Source organism: Mustela nivalis (genome assembly GCF_964662115.1).
Source record: "Mustela nivalis genome assembly, chromosome: 4".
Classification (NCBI taxonomy): domain Eukaryota; kingdom Metazoa; phylum Chordata; class Mammalia; order Carnivora; family Mustelidae; genus Mustela; species Mustela nivalis.
In genome coordinates this window covers 34,550,506-34,570,590 of record NC_139023.1, presented here as the reverse complement: position 1 = coordinate 34,570,590, position 20,085 = coordinate 34,550,506, and the positions used below count along the sequence as shown (strand labels likewise).

At 40.7% G+C, this 20,085-nt stretch overlaps 2 protein-coding genes across 3 annotated transcripts in view; one reads left to right on the top strand and one right to left on the bottom strand.

The window, feature by feature from the left end:
- The window catches only part of PDS5A (PDS5 cohesin associated factor A), a 140,557-nt gene extending 127,533 nt beyond the window's left edge, over positions 1-13,024 (bottom strand). The window contains exons 1-2 of one of the 2 annotated variants that reach the window (XM_082728863.1): positions 12,580-13,024; positions 11,544-11,721 (exon numbers count right to left, since the gene is read on the bottom strand). In XM_082728863.1, the coding sequence (XP_082584989.1) occupies positions 11,544-11,681 (138 nt within the window). In that variant the 5' untranslated portion in view covers positions 11,682-11,721; positions 12,580-13,024. Of the gene's footprint in view, positions 1-11,543; positions 11,722-12,355; positions 12,556-12,579 lie in introns of those variants that run through there. The other variant, XM_082728864.1, reaches the window with a different exon arrangement.
- LIAS (lipoic acid synthetase) overlaps positions 1-20,085 on the top strand; it is a 475,402-nt gene that overhangs the window by 442,792 nt on the left and 12,525 nt on the right. The gene's annotated exons all lie outside the window — the stretch shown is intronic.

The following is a 20,085-nucleotide window of genomic DNA, read 5'->3' as shown; positions in this document are numbered from 1 at the left end:
ACTCATAAATTTACTCTTTGACCCAACAATTCCACTCCTAGAAATCTGCCTTGAAGATACACTTCTACAAATACAAAACATGAACAAGGATACTGACATTAGGATTATCTGTAATAGCAAAATATCAGAAACAATCTCAAATGTAACAATGAGACTAGTTGAATAAACTGGTACATCTACACATATAGTACTAAAATACAACAAAAAAGAATCAAAAACGATTTCCAGATATGGAAATTTCCAAGTGAAAATGGAGTGATTTCCAGGATATACCAGGTGAAAAAAAGCAAAGTACAGAAGAGTACATATAGTAGTCCACCTTTTTTTTTTTTTTTTTAAGATTTTGCTTATTTGGGACACCTGGGTGGCTCAGTTGGTTGGACGACTGCCTTCGGCTCAGGTCATGATCCTGGAGTCCCGGGATCAAGTCCCGCATCGGACTCCCAGCTCCATGGGGAGTCTGCTTCTCTCTCTGACCTTCTCCTCGTTCATTCTCTCTCTCACTGTTTCTCTCTCAAGTAAATAAATAAAATCTTTAAAAAAAAAAAAAAAGATTTTGCTTATTTATTTGAGAGGGAGAATGGGCAGGGTGAGGGGCAGGGTAAGAGAGAGAGAGAGAGAAGCAGACTTCCTGTTGAGCAGAAAGCCTGAGGCAGGGCTTGATCCCAAGATCCTGAGATCATGACCTGAGCTAAAGGCAGATGCTTAATTGACTGAGCCACTCAGGTACCCCAGTAGTCAACATTCTGAATAAAAAGGGAGACAACACAGAAAGGACAGACCATAAATTAATGAAAATGACAAGATTTATTTATTTTTATTACAGAGAATGTATATGCCTGTATGAGTGGGGGAGGGGCAGAGGAAGAGAAGTCCTCTAGCAAACTCCCTGAGGAGTGTGAAGCTGTACACAGATTGAAGACGGGGGATATGGGCAGCAGGCTGGCTCTCTTGGGTCCTGAGATCATGACCTGACCCAAAATCAAGAGTTGGTCACACAACCAAGTGAGCCACCTAGGCACCCCGAAAATGATTACCAATAGTGTGTGGGTGCATGGAAAGGATAAAGATGGGAGTAAGGCTTCTGAAAAGTTTAAGTTTTTATATACTACTGACTCTTGAAACATGTAAAATTAAACAAAAAGAATGAAGTAATTCCTAAAACTGAGTACAAGTACTCCAACTCAACAACAACAGAAAAACAAACCGATTAAAAAAATGGACCAAGGACCTGAATAGACATTTCTCCAAAGAAGATGCACAAATAGCCTGTAAGCATGAAGAAATGCTAAGCACCACTCATCAGGGAACTGCAAATCAAAACTACAAGATATCACCTCACACCTATTAAGATAGCCACTATCAGGTGCCTAGGTGGCTCAGTCATTAAGCGTCTGCCTTCTGCTCAGGCCACGATCCCAGTGTCCTGGGACTGAGGCCCACATGGGGCTCTCGGCTCAGCAGGAAGCCTGCTTCTCCCTTTCCCCACTCCCCCTGCTTGTGTTCCCTCTCTCATTGTCTCTCTCTTTCTCTGTCAAATAAATAAATAAAATTCTTAAAAAAAAAAAAAAAAAGAAAGAAAGAGAGCCACTATCAAAAACAGAAAATAACAAGCACTGGTAAGGATCTGGAGAAATTAGAACCCTTGTGCACTACTGGTGTAACTGCTATGGCACCAGTATGGGGGGGGGGTCCTCCAAAAAATTGAAATGGAATCATCATATGATCCAGTAGTATATATTCTGGGTATATATGCAAAAGAAATGAAGACAGACCTCAAAAAGATGTATGCATACACATGTTCCCTGCAGTATTATTCACAATAACCAAGAAGCAGAAACAACCTAAATATCCATCAACAGATCACCATATAAAGAAAATGTGGTATATACATACAATGGAGTATTATACAGCCCTTAAAAAAATTGTCATATGCTACAACACAGATAAGACTTGAGAACATTTTGCTAAGTGAAATAAGCCAGTCACAAAAAGATAAAATGTGCTTCTACTCATAGGTTGTATCTAAAGTAGTCAAACCCCTAGAAACAGAAAACAGAACTCTGGTTCCTAGGGGCTGAGGGGGAGGGGAAAAGGAGGGAGTTATTCAGTGGGTACATAGTTTCAGTTCCGTAAAATGAAAAAGTTACACAGATCTGTCCTATTAACAATGCGTACATATGTGGGAGGGGGCAGAGGGAGGCGCACACACACAAAAAATGCACATAGTTAACAGTGCTGCACTGTAGACTTAAAAACAGTCAAGATGGTAAATTTTATGTTATGCATTTCTTAGCAAAATAAAAAAAAAGTCAAGCAAGGATCACATATACCAGTGTGGAAATAGAACGTATTGTGTGTATAAAAACTGAATACAAACAGAAAGAAACCAATTGTACATAAAATTGATATCACTTACACAAAAGAATTCAAATTCAACAAATACAGTACTCTATCAACCTTAGGGGGACAATTGATATCACTTACACAAAAGAATTCAAATTCAACAAATACAGTACTCTATCAACCTTAGGGGGACAACAAAACTGCAAAAAAATCATGTAAGGATACTGGTATAGTAGTGAAATTTTTTTGAGCTTACAGCTGGGTAGTACAAGGAAATAAATTTATCAAAGTAAAAGGAAAACAGGATTTATACTGTAGAAGAAAAATGGTATAAATATGGAATGGAGGAAGTTTAGGAAACACCATGGCGCTGCATTGTTTTTTTTTCTAAAGTAACCTCTGCCCCCAACATGGGGCTTTAACTCACAACCCCAAGGTTAAGAGTCACGTGCATTGGGGTGCCTAGGTGGCTCAGTTGGTTATGGGCCTAACTCTTGATTTCAGTTCAGGGTCCCGGGATCAGCCTTACAAAATGGGCTCCAAGCTCAGGGTGGAGTTGGCTTGTCCCTTTCCCTCTGTTCCCCCAATCCTGTTCACCAAATTAAATAAATAAAATCTTAAAAAACAAAGAAAGAAAGAAAGATTCACATGTTCTACTGCCTGAGCTAGCCAGGTGTCCCTGTGGTGCTGGATTTTAACTGAACCGAATGAACTCATGATTTAAATTATGTATCTACATTTCCTAACTCTACACACTGAAGGGACTGAAAAATTACATCCTACTACCTATGCGAACCCAATGCCCATGCTAGGACCTTGGTTTACAAACACCTCTCTCTAACTAGAATGGAAATAGGACTCTGGAAAAAAAATGACCTATCTAAATCTGGAGCAGGAAAGAAAGCACAAGGTGAACAGGTTGCGCCAGAAAACAAAGGAATGCTCAAAGACTCAGAGACATGTCGAAAAGACACTAGATGTTTCAAAATACACCAAAGCCAGCATGCTCATTTTGGGATAATTTGACTCTCAAAGGAAATAAAGACAGCAGACTATAATGCACTGAATGAAGACTTCATGAATAATTTTTTTAAAAAGGGGAGTAGGTGAGGCTCAGATAGTTAGGTGTCTGCCATTGGCTCGGGTCCTGATCTCTAGTTCCTGGGATCCAGCCCCACAACAGGGTTCCAGCTGGCTCAGCAGGGAGCTGCTTGTCCCTCTCCTTCTGCCTCTCCCCCTGTTTGTGTGCACTCTCTCTCTCAAATGAATAAATAAACTCTTAAAAAAAGGAGGGGGGTGGGGGGAACAGGGCGAAGGCTCTTTCCCAGCTCTTTGCCAGCTAACACATGTAAGAAGGAATGACAGAATAAAAAAAAGGCAAAATTTTATAACCACCAAAGTTAAGTAAAAACTGTTGGAAAACAAATTATTCTTAAAAACTCTCACTTTAAACACTACTTAGTAATTGCAAAGCTGGGAAAGGGATTATTTGCAATGAAAGAGTTTTACCCATAATAACCAAACAATCAAACTTAGCATTAACCAATAGGACAAAATGACATTCTGTGCCTTCTGATGATGTAAAGGAAACTAACTACACATCACCACTTGCATGGTAAAGTACATGCCAAAAAAGTTCAACCTAAGCACAACGAAATGAGACAAAAACAGATTACGACACTCCTATGAGACCAATGCTTCAAAAATGTCACATCATGAATGACTCCCCTCCTCCAACAATGGTGACAGAACTTTCTAGATTAAATAGAGACTAAAGAGGGGCGTCTCAGTGGCTCAGTCAATTAAGCCTCCGACTCTTGACTTCAGCTTAAGTCATGATCTCAGGGTTCTGAGAGGGAGCCCTGCATCAGGCTCTGTAGTCAGCAAAGTCTGCTTGAGATTCTCTCTCCCTCTCCCTCTGACCCCTGCCCTGCACATGTGCTCTCTCTCTAAAACAAATAAAAATCTTTTAAAAAAGGAGACCAAAGAGATGTAACATATACAAATGATCCTATACTGAAACTTGGATAGAGGAAAAACTCCATCTTTTAAAAGGTCATTTTTAGGGCAACTGGGAGAACTTTACTATGAACAGGATAACAGATAACACTGCACCAATTTTAAGTTTGAGTGGGATAATGATCACTGGGGATTTCTGTGTGCTTTTTTTTTTTTTAACATTTTATTTATTTGATAGTGAGAGAGAGACAGTAGAAGCAGGGGGAGTGGCAGGGAGAAGGAGAAGCAGGCTCCCTGCTCAGTGGGGCAACATTTTATGTTCACCTATATAGTATGTGGGGCTCAAGCCCAGGGTCCTGGGATCATGCCCTCCACAGAAGGCAGATGCTTAACTGACTGAGCCACCTAGCTGCCCCAAAGATCATCATTCTAAGAAGAACACTGAAGCATTCATGAGCAGAATGTCGCAATATATGTATTGGTATAAAAAAGTGTATCATGTCTATTTCCCTCTGTGTGTATATGGAGAAACAAAAGCAAACAAAGACCACAAAATGTTAACAATTGGTAAACCTAAGGAAAGGGATATGGGTGTTGAAGGTACAATTTTTTTCCAACTTTTCCAGAGGTTCAAATGTATCAAAATTCAAAGTTGAGGTAATTCTTAAAAAGGAGTAGGAACTGGAAAAATCATCATCATTACGCAGCAATACTCTCCAGTAAAAATTCAAATAATAAAGGAAACAGGATTCTAAGATCAAATCATGAGAAGCCCACATATAATTTCTCCCTACTCAGCACATAAAGGAATTTCTATGAATTTTTCTTACAGTATTTAAAATAAATTTCACAAATCTAGCAAGTTGGCTATAAAAATATACTATTATTTTTGAAAGTGAAGTGTTTTTCAAGTTTATGAATACTGCTACAGAGTCTACAGTTGGTATACTCTGATTTGTCAGAAGAGTTCCTGTGATTAATCTATCTAAAGATGGCTACAAATTCTTTCTTTCTTCTTGAAATGAGAAATCGAATCATTTTTTTCTACCCTTGAATGTAGAATGGGCAATGGCTACTTTAACCAGTAAAGTAGATGTGACATTGCCAATTCTGTACCAAGCCTTTACAAAGTACTGGCAACTTCCTCCATGGTGTCTTAGAGCCTGAGTCCAACTACCTTGTGAGGGAGACCCCATAGAAAAGCCCAAAGATTACATCACAGATAGGTAAAAGGGCCCAGCTGAGTTCAACCTTACAGCTGTTCCTACCAAAGCAGGAAGTGTTTAAGAGAAACCAGTGTGGCTCTTCTAGACCAGTTTTAGACACCAGCTGAAGACATTAATGAGAACTGTAAGGAACATGGAGAATAATCAAGTCAAGCCAAGCCTGCCCAAATTCCTGATTCACAAAATATGTGAGATAAAGAAGAAAAGCGGCAGATGTCAAAAGGTAGAAGCAACCCAGGTGTCCATTGACAAATGAATGGAAAAACAAAAGATGCTTTATATACACATAGTGGAATATTATTTAGCCTTAAGAAGTAAATTCTGACACATACTATATGGGTGAACCTTGAAGCCATTATGCTAAATGAAACAGCCGGCCACAAAAGGACAAACACTACATGATTCTACTTATACTAGAATCTTAGAATAGTTAAATTCAGAGACACAAAGTAGAAAGACGGTTGCCCCTGGCTGGGGGAAAGGGGAATCAGAGTTATTGTCTTTTTAAGATTTCTTTTATTTTTTTTTTAAAGATTTTACTTATTTATTCAACAGAGAGTGTGAGCATATGTGCACGTGCAAGTGGGGGAGAGTGGGCAGAAGGAGAGGGAGAAGCAGGCTCAGGGAGCCTGACTCTGGGCTTGATCCCAGGGTCCTGGGATCATGACCTGACCTGAAGGCAGCCGCTTAATAGCTTAATCGACTGAGCCACCCAGGCACCCCGTCATTTATTCATTTGAGAGAGAGCAAGCGAGCAAGTGCTTGCATGCACACACGTGCGCCTGCGCTCCCACAACAGGGGGAGGGGCAATCGGAGAGGGAGAAGCGGACTCCACCTGAGCTGGGAGCCTGATGCAATGGACACCAGGCTCCATCCCAGAACCCTGAGATCATGACCTGAGCTGCAGGCAGACCACTAACCAAGACCCACTGCCATCCAGGTGCCCCAAGAGTTACTGTTTAGGGGGTACAAAGTTTCAGGTGGGGAATATAAAACAGTTTTGGAGATGAATGGTAGTGACAGTTGCACAACAATGTGAATGTGCTTGACACCACAAAACTGTACTCTTAAAAATGATTAAAATGGTAAAATCTATTATATATATTTTACAATAAAATTAAAAAAACAAAACAAGACTTCACTGTTTTAAACCACTAGGTTTGGGGTAGTTCTTCACACAGCAGAATAGTTCCTCTATACAAATGCAAGTCTAAAAGAAGAACTGTGCTAGTTAGCATTACTCCCCAAATACATATTGGCTATATTACAGGACTTCATTTTAAGAAATCTTGCCTATTTAATTTTTTAATTTCCTAGCAGATTCTTCTGCAAAGAAGATTTAATACAAATATTAAAATAAAATATATGAACAGATTTTAGATTGGCAGTTAATACTGAATTATATATAAAATCAGCATCCTATGTGGCATTTAGGGATTATAAAAATCTTTTATGGAAGTGAAAATAATTATAATCCAAACAGTTATTTCTGGGATCCACCTGGAGGAAAGACAGGAAAGAATTCATGGCTGGCCTTCCTGCTCCTAATCTCTTCTTCCCCTCACAACCTACAATTGATGAGAAAAGAGAGATGCCCTTCCCTTAAATCAAGCCCACCATATCCTAATTCCTAACTATATCAAACAAACCATACCATAGAAAGGAGAAGAGTGTGGGGCAGAGGGAATGGTTGACACAAAGACAAAGATGACAGGAAAAATACAAAGAAAAATATAGAAGTAACAGCTGGTGGGAGAAAAAATGGGGAACATATTAAGAACAACGAAACCCTGTTATTTATTTAATCTTTCCCAATTCTTAACACCAAAGGAGTAAGGATTTTGATATAATTCTGTGACTGAATGAGTATTGCATATTTGGGTATGAAGTTAATAGCCAAAGAACTGTCTGGGGTACTGAACTCTAAGATCAGGTAATAAGTGGATATAAGGAACAATCTTCATGGCCCCTGGTTGGCTCAGCTGGAGAGTGTGACTACTGATCTCGGGGTCCTGAGTAAGCCCCATGTTGGGTACAGACATTACTTAAATAAATAAATAAATCTTCAACCTGGTCCATCCCTCTCTCTAAAAATCAAGGCTTATCAAGGACCTTCCACTTCCAAAATAGCAAGAAAGGAAGGAATAAAATGTTAGCCAAAAAAAAAAAAAAAAAAAAAAAGGGCGCCTGGGTGGCTCAGTGGGTTAAAGCCTCTGCCTTCGGCTCAGGTCATGATCTCAAGGTCCTGGGATCAAGTCCCGCATGGGGCTCTCTGCTCAGCAGGGAGCCTGCTTCCTCCTCTCTCTCTCTGCCTGCCTCTCCAACTACTTGTGATTTCTCTCTGTCAAATAAATAAATAAAATATTAAAAAAAAAATATGAGCAGCATGTAGTTCTGTATTAATACATGATTTGAAACCAACTGTGTATAATAAACTGTGCATAGAAGCACTTAATGGAATTTTGTACAACACTGTTTATAGGTGTATTTTTAATGTTATTAAAGTTATCAGACATGACTGCTACATTAGTTTCAGAATCCTTAACTATACAGAAGGAAGGCTGCTCCTGAACCATAAACCTTGTTCCTTAATGTACCATTAGTAGTAAACAATCAGCTGTCCTTTCTAACAGGTAACTTTTGTATGGCCTTTAATATCTCTAAAATTAATATATAATTGTAACTTATCTAAGTAATAAAAACTGTTTGTTTATTTTAAAAAGTAGGCTGCACGCCCAACATGGGGCCTGAACTCATTACACTGAAATCTAGAGTTGCATGCTCTACCAACTGAGCCAGCCGGGCTACCCTAAGCAACAAAACTGTTGGTGAAAGTTTCAGCTTTCTGTAACTAGGGTTGGTCACAATATCACAGACTCCATTTCTTCATCTGGAAAATCAGAACAGAACCAAATAACCTCTAAGCTATCTTGTGGATCTAAAATTCTAAATATCCATGGTATCTTTCTGGTATGCAAACTTGGTGGTAAAGACTTAGCTGCAATTCAAAATATTTTCAAATTATCCTTCATTTCCAAAAGATAGGTATTTCTCTAATCTACTATTATTATGTTTTCTAATCCAATATTAATACAAATTATTCATTTGTCCACTGACCAATTATTTGCATTAAATGTGGTGCAGGCAGGGTACAAAAGTGAACAAAAAGAGACATGGTACCTGTATTCATGAAGCTTACACAGAGTTGGGGAGACAAACCAATAAACATACACATGAATGTAATAGATCTGTAAAAAATTATATGAAGGAGCTAAAAGAACACGTAATGGGGAATCTAAGAGGCTTCCCTTAAGAACAACAAATGAGTGACAAAAGGTGAACACACGAATGACAAAGGAAGTTGAAAAGAGTACACATATGGGTTATGCAATGTGGAATCTGTCTAGGTAGAAATGAACATGGCATGTTCAAGGAATTGACTGAAGGCCAGTGTGATTGGAAGTGTAAAAATATTTAAAATACTTCTTTGAAAACTGAAATTAAAACCTATAATATATACCCAAAAGTATATCTTAGCTATTCCAAAAACATACTCTAAGAACCATTTTCAAGAAAGCTTCAAAATTTTCTTGAAAAAGCTTACAATTGCTTCTAGTGTTAAAAAAAAAAAAATGCTGTCCTATTATCTCCTTGCAAAAGATCAAATTAACTCATTGATTCCCTTCTCTTTTTTTATTGCAAAAAAAAAAAAAATCACGACTTCTTAGTTATACTTAGATCCTTTTAAGAAAATCAGCTATAAGAATGAAAATAAATTAGATGCTACTGTCCTGGTTCTGCCACTAAGCCACTCTATGACTGACTGATCTCCATACATGTTACTTGGCCACTCTGGCCCTAAATTTTCTTATCTGTGAAATACAGGGAGTTCTAGAATTTCTTTTAACATCCTTCTAACTCTAAAATTATGGTTTTGTTAAAAATATTTGTCCCATTCTTGAAAACTGAAGAGAATGGACCAAATATCTCTGAATTCCACTAAGATTTTACCTTTCTTTAAGCTCAGTTTGCATTTATACAGCATTTAAACATTGTTGCTACGCTATAATTAAAAAAACTACAGAATTTACAAAATTTGCCCATAATTAAGGGTTTAATAAACACAAAAATTATCAAAACTGGTTAAACACTATTAAAAATCTATGCTTCCATTGAGACAGTACTACTTTAACTAACCAGGGAACCCAATTCAAAAACAGACTTAGAAAAACAAGGGGAAAACAAAATCATAAGATTCTTAAGCGAAATTTTAGCAGGACATTCAAACTGGTTAAAATGCAGGTCAATTTTAACTTCCAAAAGAACTCATAACAAATGACATCCTAACCCAAAGCTCATTCCAGACTTGGTTACATGTCCATTTATACAACGGCATTTCTGACACTCTATCCTCAAGTAGAAAAAGTACATATGGATTATCCATCACTAGAATTCAAGATTTCGTTATTTTTTATATGAAAATAAAAATTAAAAGATACAAATTGCTTACTTAATAGCTTTGCATTTCATAATTTTTCAGCAACACCATTCAATACAACCTTAAAAAGCATCAATTAAGGACCTCGCCTCATGTATAATCTCTAGTATCAAATCTATTTTAATGGAAGGTACTGTATCATTTTCCTTCAAAAAAGAGTCAACAAATTGCAGGATCTAATTAGATTTTAAGAACTAAGGTAAAGGAATACTTTAAATATTCATTAAGCACTCACAACATCATAAACATTTAGTAGGCACTATATACTAAGCTCTAGAACAAAGGGGCAAGATCATTCCCTAAAAATACATTTCATCACGTTGCCCAAGGTAGAAACACTGTCATCATTGTTTCTTCCCTCACCACCCACCAAGTCTAATTGATTCTAACTCTGAAACATTTCTTGGATATTTCCCTACCTCTCTTCCCACTACCATAGCCCAGCTTTAAGATTTCAACATCTTTCACTTACACTTTTACCAGTTTCCTATCTGGATCTCCTGCCTCAAGTCTTTCCCTCTCCTTACTCCATTCTGGCCCTAGTTGTGACAACCAAAAAATTTCCAGCACTGACAAATGTTCCTGGGGGTCAAATATGCCCTGGCTGAGGGACATCTGGCTGGCTCAGTTGCTTTAGTCCTGGACTCGATCTCAGCTTAGGTCTTGATCTCACAGCCCTGAGTTCAAGCCCTGCACTGAGCTCCACACTGGCCGTGGAGCCTACCTGAATGAAAGGAAGAGGAAGGAAGGAAGAGGGAAGTAAGGAAAGAAAGAAAATAACTGGTTGAGAACCATTGCATCAAGTTGATCCCTTAATAAGAACAGCACTATCTTATAAGGCTGTAGGCACAATCTATGTCCATGCAACAGAAAAAAGCAAAATGCTGACCAACATAAGGCTGGAACTTACAACCTCAATCTTAAGATCACCATGGCTTAAATAAGCTAACTTAAAAAGAGCTAAAATACTCTCCTGAAAACCCCTTTGAACATGTGGACCTAAATCATCACCTTACTTCACGTCTGAATTTTGAAGTCAGTACATTCTGTCAAAGTTTAACAATACTAAATTCATATTCAAGCTTCTGGATATTAGAAAATTGCTGACCATTTACTAAAATGGTTTGGTGATAAATCGATCTCCTCAGAAATGAACGGAAATTGGAACCCTCCTAGGCAAGCTATTGCCTCCATTTAAGGTTGTAAGCTACTCTGAACAGCATTCTCATAAATATTTCTAGAAAAAAGTTATTTAAAAAGCACTTAAATTCTCATGTTTGAAAAAACAAGCACATTCCTTTTAATTTCCCATAATGATTATATACCTACAGAACTATTCAAAGATACAGCCAAGAAAGAACAATACCTTTCAGAGAGAGTAAAAAACGAGATGATAAAATACCTAAAAAAGCCCAGGTAGGTGAAACTGTAAAGGCCAGGCCTAGCAGTGCAGTTAATACCACAGGACAGAGCACAAACGTCTGAAGTGTGAACACTGTGTCCAGTCGCTTACCTTCAGTCGCTTGATCATTTCATCCGTGGTGATCTTGTCGGTGATCTCCTTTACCCCCGGAGGGTAAGCGATCTTCCCGTCTGCACTCACGACGCCACAGAGGGCAGTGGCAGGCTTGGGCTGCGCGGTGAAGTCCATCCTGGGGGACAACTTTTCTTTCACAGTCCTCTACCGGCCTCTATCGGTCAGAAAACAAAAGTTCAGCGAGAAAAGGGAGACTTTGTAACCTCTTTTTTCATTTCAAAAATCTCTAATCTGCAAAGGGCCCTTTCTCCGGGAAGGCCGGGGGACTCGGCGGCGGCCCCGCCACGCGCCCCTCCCCGGGCCTGGACCCTGGTGGCCGCCCCGCCACCCCCACTCCCGCGGGCCCCGCCAGCCCCGGGCCCACGGGGCTCTCCGGCCCCAGCGGCCGCGGGAAGCGCCGAGCAAGCGCCAGGAGTTTCCCATTCCGCCGTTCACAATGAAATCCACCCCCAAGCACCGAGGTCCGAAGTTTGGCAGCATCCCGAACCCGGCGAGGCCCTCACGGCCCCCGCTCGGTCGGAGAGAAGCTCCGAGTCCCCGCCCGGCCAGTCCCCTTCGGGAAAGGAGACGCGAGGCCTATAGGGCTCGGCTTAGGCCGCAAAACTAGGGACTCAACCCGACCCACACGCAACGGTGGCTCCGGGAAACGAACGCCTTTGCCGGGCCGAGCTTCGGGACCCCCGGCGTCCCCGCCACACTCCCGCCCCTCCCCTGTCCCGCGGGAGGGGAAAACAAGCCGCCCTCCACCCCAAACCCCACGCCAGGAAGCGGCTGACGCGGCTCCGCACTTCACATTTTGTTCCTTCAACTTCGGCGGAGGGGCCCCGGCGGCTTCTCTCGACCCCGACTGCTCGGCGCCGTCCGGCGCTGCCGAGGCCTTACTGGCACCTCCGGGCAGCCCCGCCGGGCCTCGGTCCCGCGCCCCCCCCCCCCCACCCGCCCGCTCTGGTCTCCCCTTCCGTCCCCTCCCTCCACCAACCGAGGGCGGGAGCCGAGCCGCCGCCGCCTTTACCTCCTCCTCCTCATGCGGGCGGAAGGTGCATCGAGCTCCCGGGCCTCTGTCAGGTGGTTGCGCCGCCGCCCCTCGTCGGGCTGCACACAAAGCGGCTCCGCGGGTCCCGCCGCCGCCGCCGCCCGCCCCGGAGCGGCGCTGGGGCTGGCGGTGCCGAGGAGGAGCAGCCGCCGCGGGGGGAGACGCGGGGCGAGTGTGTGCTGGGCGGGGAGACACTGCCGCTCTCCGTCTGGCCGAGGAAGAGCAGCCTCCGAGAAGGCTCCTCCGGGAGCGTGTGCGCCCGTGTCCGCCCGAGACCCCCGCGGCCCGCCCGCCCGCACCTCGCGCCGGCCGGGTCCGCCGACCGGGACCCGGACGCCCCTCGCAGCGGCGCGCGCCCGGCCGTCCGTGCCCCCGGGAGCCGGCCCTTGGCGCACACACCAGCCGGTCACGCGAGCGGTGCGAGAGCACGCGAGAGCAGGGCGCGCGCCTCGCTCCCTCCCCTTCCTCCGCCGGCCGTGCCTCCGCCTCCCTCGGGCCTGAGGCGGCCGCGCGCGGGGCGGACAGCGCCGCCACCCGGTTGGCGCCAAGACTTGTCGCGCGGAGCGCATCTGGGAGGATTGGACCCAAAGGGCAGGCCGAGGAGGGGCCCCTGTGGCGGGAAGAGAACCCGGTCCCAGAGGCCCCTGTGAGGGCAGGCAAGACGAGATGAGCTTTACGTTACGCCGCGAAGATGAGTTCATGACTTTTGGGGGTCATCCTGAGAGGCATGGACGGAACCGCTTGAAAGACGGTTAATTACTCGGTGAAAATGAACTAATTTCCTCCCCAGGAACAGAAGATCTGCAAACTGAGGAAAAGTTTTACAACATGGCACGACGTGAGCTACTCCTTCTTGTTCCTTCTGAAAGCCACAGGAGTTTTTGCCTTCCCCTCTTTGCACTTCTAAAATTAATAGTTTGAAAGATAGAAAATACGAAAGTAGCTTTGAGTCGAATAGTGCTCAAAGAATGGTCTGAAACGTAGGTTCCTGGGCTCCACTCCCAAACCTAGAGAACAAGGATCTCTGAGTGACACCCAGAAGTAAGCGTATTTGCAAATTAGCTAGATGGTTCTTGTGAATATGGAAATAAAAATATTTCTTAAAAATGTTTTAAATATACCCAGAATAACTTTTTGTTTTATCCAAAGGAACACCCAATGCAGTGGGTTTGAACAGTTTAATGTTAAAAAAGTAAAAAAGGCAAATGAACCTCAGGTGCTCATGTATCAGAAGATGAAGCTGAAAAAAGAATGGAATAATACGAAATAGCATTCAGCTTTTGAAACCGATCACTACCATAGTTTAAAATTATATTTGGTTGTATTCGATTATTATTTTTGATGAATATCCGCTGGTCTTTTCCACATCCTTTACTTGGTCTGAAAAATATTAAAGGTAATGTACTCACTGAATTGTTTTTCAGATATTACACAAGGGAGCTCTCATCTTGGAATGGAACTGGCCATAGTTGCTCATTTGCTAGAACTACCCAAAAGTCAGTGCTTTGTTCTTGAGCATTTAGAGTAGCAGACAATCCATTTAAGTTCATCTTCATCCAAACAACTGAACTTACCAAAACCTACTCTCTTTTAAGTGCTCTCTCTCAAAGTGGTTTTTTTTTTTTTAATCTGTCACAAATAACAGAAGAGTGATGCTTTTCATTTTCTTTTTTTATCCGAGTAATTTACCCATTATTAAATGGAATTTTATATATGCTTTATAAGTTTTAATTTTACACAATTTATGATTTTTTAATATGTTTGACTTTATAAACACAAGATTAGTAAACCCTAAGGATTACAACCCGTAAGTAAACTAAATTTAGGGGCACCTGGATGGCTTAGTTGGCTAAGGGACTGACTCTTGATTTTGGCTCAGGTCATAGTCCCAGGGTTGTGAGATTAAGCCTGGTATTGGGCTCTGCACTGGACATGGAGCCTGCTTTAGATTCTCCATTATTTTTTAAAGATTTAATTTATTTATTTGACAGACAGAGATCACAAGTAGGCAGAGAGGTGGGGGGGGGGGGGTGTCCCTGGACTCTGGGATCATGACCTGAGCCAAAGGCAGCGTCAACCGACTGAGTCACCCAGGTGCCCTAGATTCTCCATTATTTCTCCCTCTCTTTCTGCTCCCCCAAACCCCCCAAAATAAATAAATAAATAGAATTTATACAATTCTGAAAAATAGGAATTCTGAAATCTCTGCTTTTAACCTCCTTTCTTAAACATTTGTCTCCACTTGCTATATATGAGAAGGGATAGATTTATTTGTGCAATAATTATAGAGTGCCTGCTATGCAAGACATTGTTTTGGGCATTTAGAAAAAATTGGTAGTGGAGAGGGGAACAGAAATTCCTGCCTACCCTAATGAAACTTAATTTGTTTGGGAAGAGGTAGACAAGAGAATAAATAAATTGTTATGGAGAAAAATGGAGTAGAAGAGGAATGCAGATCACATGTAGCCTTTTAGGCCCTTGGTCTTTGGAAGGACTTTGGCTTGTACTATGACTGAAATGGGGGAATTATTGAAGTATTTTAAACAGAGAAGTGACACGATATGATTTATGTTCTATGAGCCAGGCAACCTTGGGCAAATTACTTAGTCTTCCTGTGCCTTATTTTCTTCTCATCTGTAAAACAGATGTAATAGTTTCTATCTCTGAGGGTCATTATGAGGAATAAATAAGTTGACATTTGTAAAGTGCCTAGAATTGGAACTGGTACATACTCAGCTCTACATAAGTGCGCTTCCCCCCCCCCTCTTTCTCTATCTCTCTCTATCTATATATAATGAAAGAATCATTCTAGCTGCTGGGTTGAAAACAATGTAGAAATGCAAGTATAGAATTAGGGTAACCAAGTATAAGACAACTACAAAAATCCCAAGGAGAGATGGTAATAAGGACCAGGTAGTAACAATGAAGATGATGAAAAGTGTGACTAACACTTGAAAAGTGGCTACTACAACCAGGAAACTGAATTTTTTTTTTTAAGATTTTATTTATTTGACACAGAGAGAGAGAGAGAGACCACAAGTAGGCAGAGAGAGAGAGGGAGAAGCAGGCTCCCCGCTGAGCAGAGAGCCCAATGTGGGGCTCTTTCCCAGGACCCTGAGATCATGACCTGAACCAAAGGCAGAGGCTTAACCCACTGAGCCACCCAGGAGCTCCCTGAATTTTTAATTTAATTTAACTTTAAAATCTAGCCATATGTGGCTAGGTCACTATTATATTGGACAGTGCAGTTCTAGAGTATAGAGTTCGGAGGAGTGATTGACAGAAAATGATGTTAGAAGATAAACTGTGTTCATATTGAATACTATAGATGTTGAGCAGGGTGATAGTTTAAAAGGATGAATCGGGGTAATAGAAGACTAAAGCTGTGCATAGTGAAAGTGGACTAAGGTAAAGTATAATCAAGCAGATTAAAAATACAAAAATACTTAAGATATTTATTTTTTTATTTTTTTTAAGATTTTTTAAATTTATTAATTTGACAGACAGAGATCACAAGTAGGCAGAGAGGCAGACAGTGAGAGAGAGAGAGAGAGGGAGAAGCAGGCTTCCTGCTGAGCAGAGAGCCCAATGCGGGCGTGATCCCAGGCACCAGGGATCATGACCTGAGCCGAAGGCAGAGGCTTAAACCACTGAGCCACCCGGGCACCCCAAAATATTTAAGATATTTAATGCAGTTCTAAAAAAAAATGTCTATTCTGTTTATTTGAAATTACTTATTTGCTTTTCGATCTGAAATGAACTAACTAAATCTGTTCTGAGTATTTTCACAAATTATGCATATGAATCATCTGTGTACCTCTGGTCACAGAGAAATTAACCATCTGTCATAATCACTATGAGAGTTGAAAAAGTGGTGCTTTATTATAGTGTCTTTCCGGATATCACTGACATCTTGGCTTAGATTTGCTAAAATTGGAATCTATTTAGGCATATAATAATAATTTATCTATCTGTACTGAACTAAGTAAGTTTGACATGTTTCACTGATGATTGATAAAGACAAAATATATGAAGCCTGGAGTGCTTGGGTGGCTCAGTCATTGGGCATCTGCCTTTGGTTCAGGTCACCGTCCTGGGGTCCTAGGATCGAGCCCCACGTCGGGCTCCCTTACTCGACCGGAAGCCTGCTTCTCCGTCTCCCTCTGCCTGCTTCTCCCTCTGCTTGTGCTGTCAGATAAATAAAATATTTAAAATTTTAAAAATATGAAGTCTGAATCATTTTGGTCTAATATGACCAAGACGTTAGTGATTAACTTGTCATAGTAATTTGAAGTCTTTATTTGAATTCTAGTTTCTTAGTCTCCGTGCACATCTCTCTTCAGTTTAAACTGTAAAGGCTGATCTGCACCAACATAAGTTATAGCAGCCTCCTTTTTTTTTTTTTTTTTTAAGATTTTATGTATTTATTTGAGAGGAGAGTAAGAGAGAGAGAACAAGCAGGAGGAGGGGCAGAGGGAAAGGAAGAAGCAGACTCCCCACTTCCCACAGCAGGAAGCCCAGTGTAGGGCTCCATCCTAGGACTCTGGGATTATGACCTCAGTTGAAGGCAGACACTTAACTGACTGAGCCACTCAGGTGCCCCTACCAGTTTCTTAAAGTTGTTTAATCAAAATTAAGTATTACTTAACTAGCAGGGAAAACAAACTATAACCAAATATTTTCAAAACATGAAAGAAACCACAGGTATAAACAAGATGAGTAAATCTTAGTGACATAATATGATAACTTGTTTATAATGTTCAAAAGCAAAGCTCAGGGGGGTGGCTCCCTGATGTACAAAGGGAAGGAAGGAACACAGGGAGACAAAATGGAAGAATGAGTGCACAGGTAGATGTATCCCTATCAAAGCTTTAGTCTTGGGCAGAGTGGTGGCTTCATATGTGTTCATTAAATGATAAGTAAATGAATGTATGAATGAATAAGGACAATCCATGCACCGGTGAGGGATGTGTTCATAACCCAAGGTTGATGAGTAATCCAATTCAGGGTTTCTGAGTTGCAGAAGAGAAAAGAAATAAGATGACAAACTCTTCAAGAAATTAAAAAAATATATTATAACTTAATATTTTTGAAAATTATATCCCCCAAAGTCAAAGAAATTCTGCTCCCCCCACCCCGATAATTTTTTCTAATAGTGGTGGTAAAATGAGAAATTATTTGGAGTTATATTTTCTCAAACCGCTTGCTTCCTCAAATTGCTAGTATTAGGAGATAAATGATTATAGGACTGAAAGAATTTTCATGGTAATTAAACTTTGAACAATCACATTACAATGTATTTTATTATGAAGTTTGGGATGCCAGACTCCTGTTGTTTTATATGATTAATATAATTAAGAAAGTAAACTTATGACAAATACTAATTCACTACAGTAAAGGCAGAAGAGATTCATTTATCGAAACATATTAGAGAGGATAATAATTACCTCCCCTCCTGCAAACTCTTTTAAGAGTATGGTTGCTATCACAGCCCTACATATTCTCTCTCTCTCTCTCTCTCCTCTCTCTCTCTCTCTCTCTCTCTCATAGGCGCACACACACATGCACGCACTTGACTGAGCCAACTGTGGAACCTGAACCAAGAAAATTTGTCCATAGGCTGATCTGAGCCAAACAAATATCATGAAACAGGCTGTGAATGGAGACCCAGCAAGAGATGGAACTTTTAGCCGAATTATATCAATGCAAAACAGTAACAGTCTTTAACTGTCTATATACGTGTAGGCTGAGGAAACCTGATGTGTCCTAATTTTTGTCCTGATTATTCTGCTTTCTTTGGACTCCCCATAAGAGTTGTTTCCTTACAGTATAATCCCTTTTACCTGAGCTAATTTGAACAAATTTCTGATCTTTTACCACCAAACATGACTTGATTTAGAATTAAAAATTGGACTTGATGAAATCTTTTTTTTTTTTTTTTTTAGATTTTACTTATTTATTTGACAGAGAGAGATCACAAGCAGGCAGAGAGAGAGGAGGAAGCAGGCTTCCTGCTGAGCAGAGAGCCCTATATGGGGCTCAATCCCAGGACCCTGGGATCATGACCCGAGCTGAAGGCAGAGGTTTTAACCCAGGCACCCCGTGGACTTGATGAAATCTTAACCATGATCTGTGAACCTAGCTTTACTGAGTCAAATAGTAGCCCCCAAAATTCAGGTCCACCTGGAACCTCAAAATATGATCTTATTTAGAAGTAGGTTCTTTGCAGATGTAATTAGTTAAAATGAAGTCATACTGGATTAGAGTTGGCCCTAAATCCAAACACCAATATTCTTTTAAGAAGATATGCAGGGAAGAAGGCCAGGCCACCAGAGACGTTGGCATGAGGTAGCCTCCAGCCGAGGAGTGCTAGAGATTACCAGCAAGCACCAGAAGCAAGGAAAGAGGCAAGGACGGATTTTTCTCTTGAGCCTTCACATAGAATATGGCCTTGCTGCCAACTTGATTTTGGGCTTCTGGCCTCCAGAACAGTTGAGAAAATGAATTTCTTTTCTTTTAAGACTCTGTGTTTGTGGTAGTTTGTTACAACAGCTCTAGGAAACTATTATACCAGCCATGTGTAAAATTTATCTTCAAGTAGATTGGTTAGAAGCTGTAAGAAAGCAAAAGCATCTTACCTTCTGAGGGAAAAATTTCTTCACTCTCATTTTTGGACCTAACCGTTTGCTCTTGAAAGAGACCCATAGAATATTTATAAAGCTGTGACCAACAGTTTATCTTACTTCTACTTTTTTTTTTTTTCAGCCATAGTAAACTTTGAGCCCCAATTTATCTCTAGAATCTGGATTTTCCTTTTTCCATTTTCTCACTTTCTTAGGAAATAAGAACAATATGCAAGCAAATATTTAAATAATTACACAACTATGATGGAGAAACTACAAAAATGGACCTGGTGGTTGGCAACCAGCTTCACCAGGCTTTGGCTCAAAGTGATCACTTGTCAGCTTATATGCAAAAGTCCAAAACTGGAATTTTGAAAGCAGTTTAGGAATGAGAATATATAATGTTCTAAATGAGGTTGTATAAAATTGAAAGGACTGAAGTCACAGTGAGCTTGTTTAATAATTGAATAATTCTTTTATGTTCACTTTATTAAGAATATTTATAAGTACAATATTTTCTATGATTTATAACCATCAAGTGTCATTATAATAACTGTGGCAGACTATAGGAATAAGTAATTGAATTTCAAATTTCTGGTTTAACTGGAAATGTAACCACATTAGAACTGGTAGCCAGCACTATCAGACTTGTCCAAGGAATGTGCAAAGAATTTGCACAACATTTGCCTTCTGGATTTTTTCAAGTAATTCCAGAAACTGAATAGTTCTTGGACTGTGGCTACCTGGATAGATACTGTTTTGGAAAAACTTTTTGGAGTTCAATTATGCATAGACTTATCCAGAGACTAAAGAAAAATAAGCAGGGAATCTGCAGAAAAATATATATGAGCTGTTTCACCTT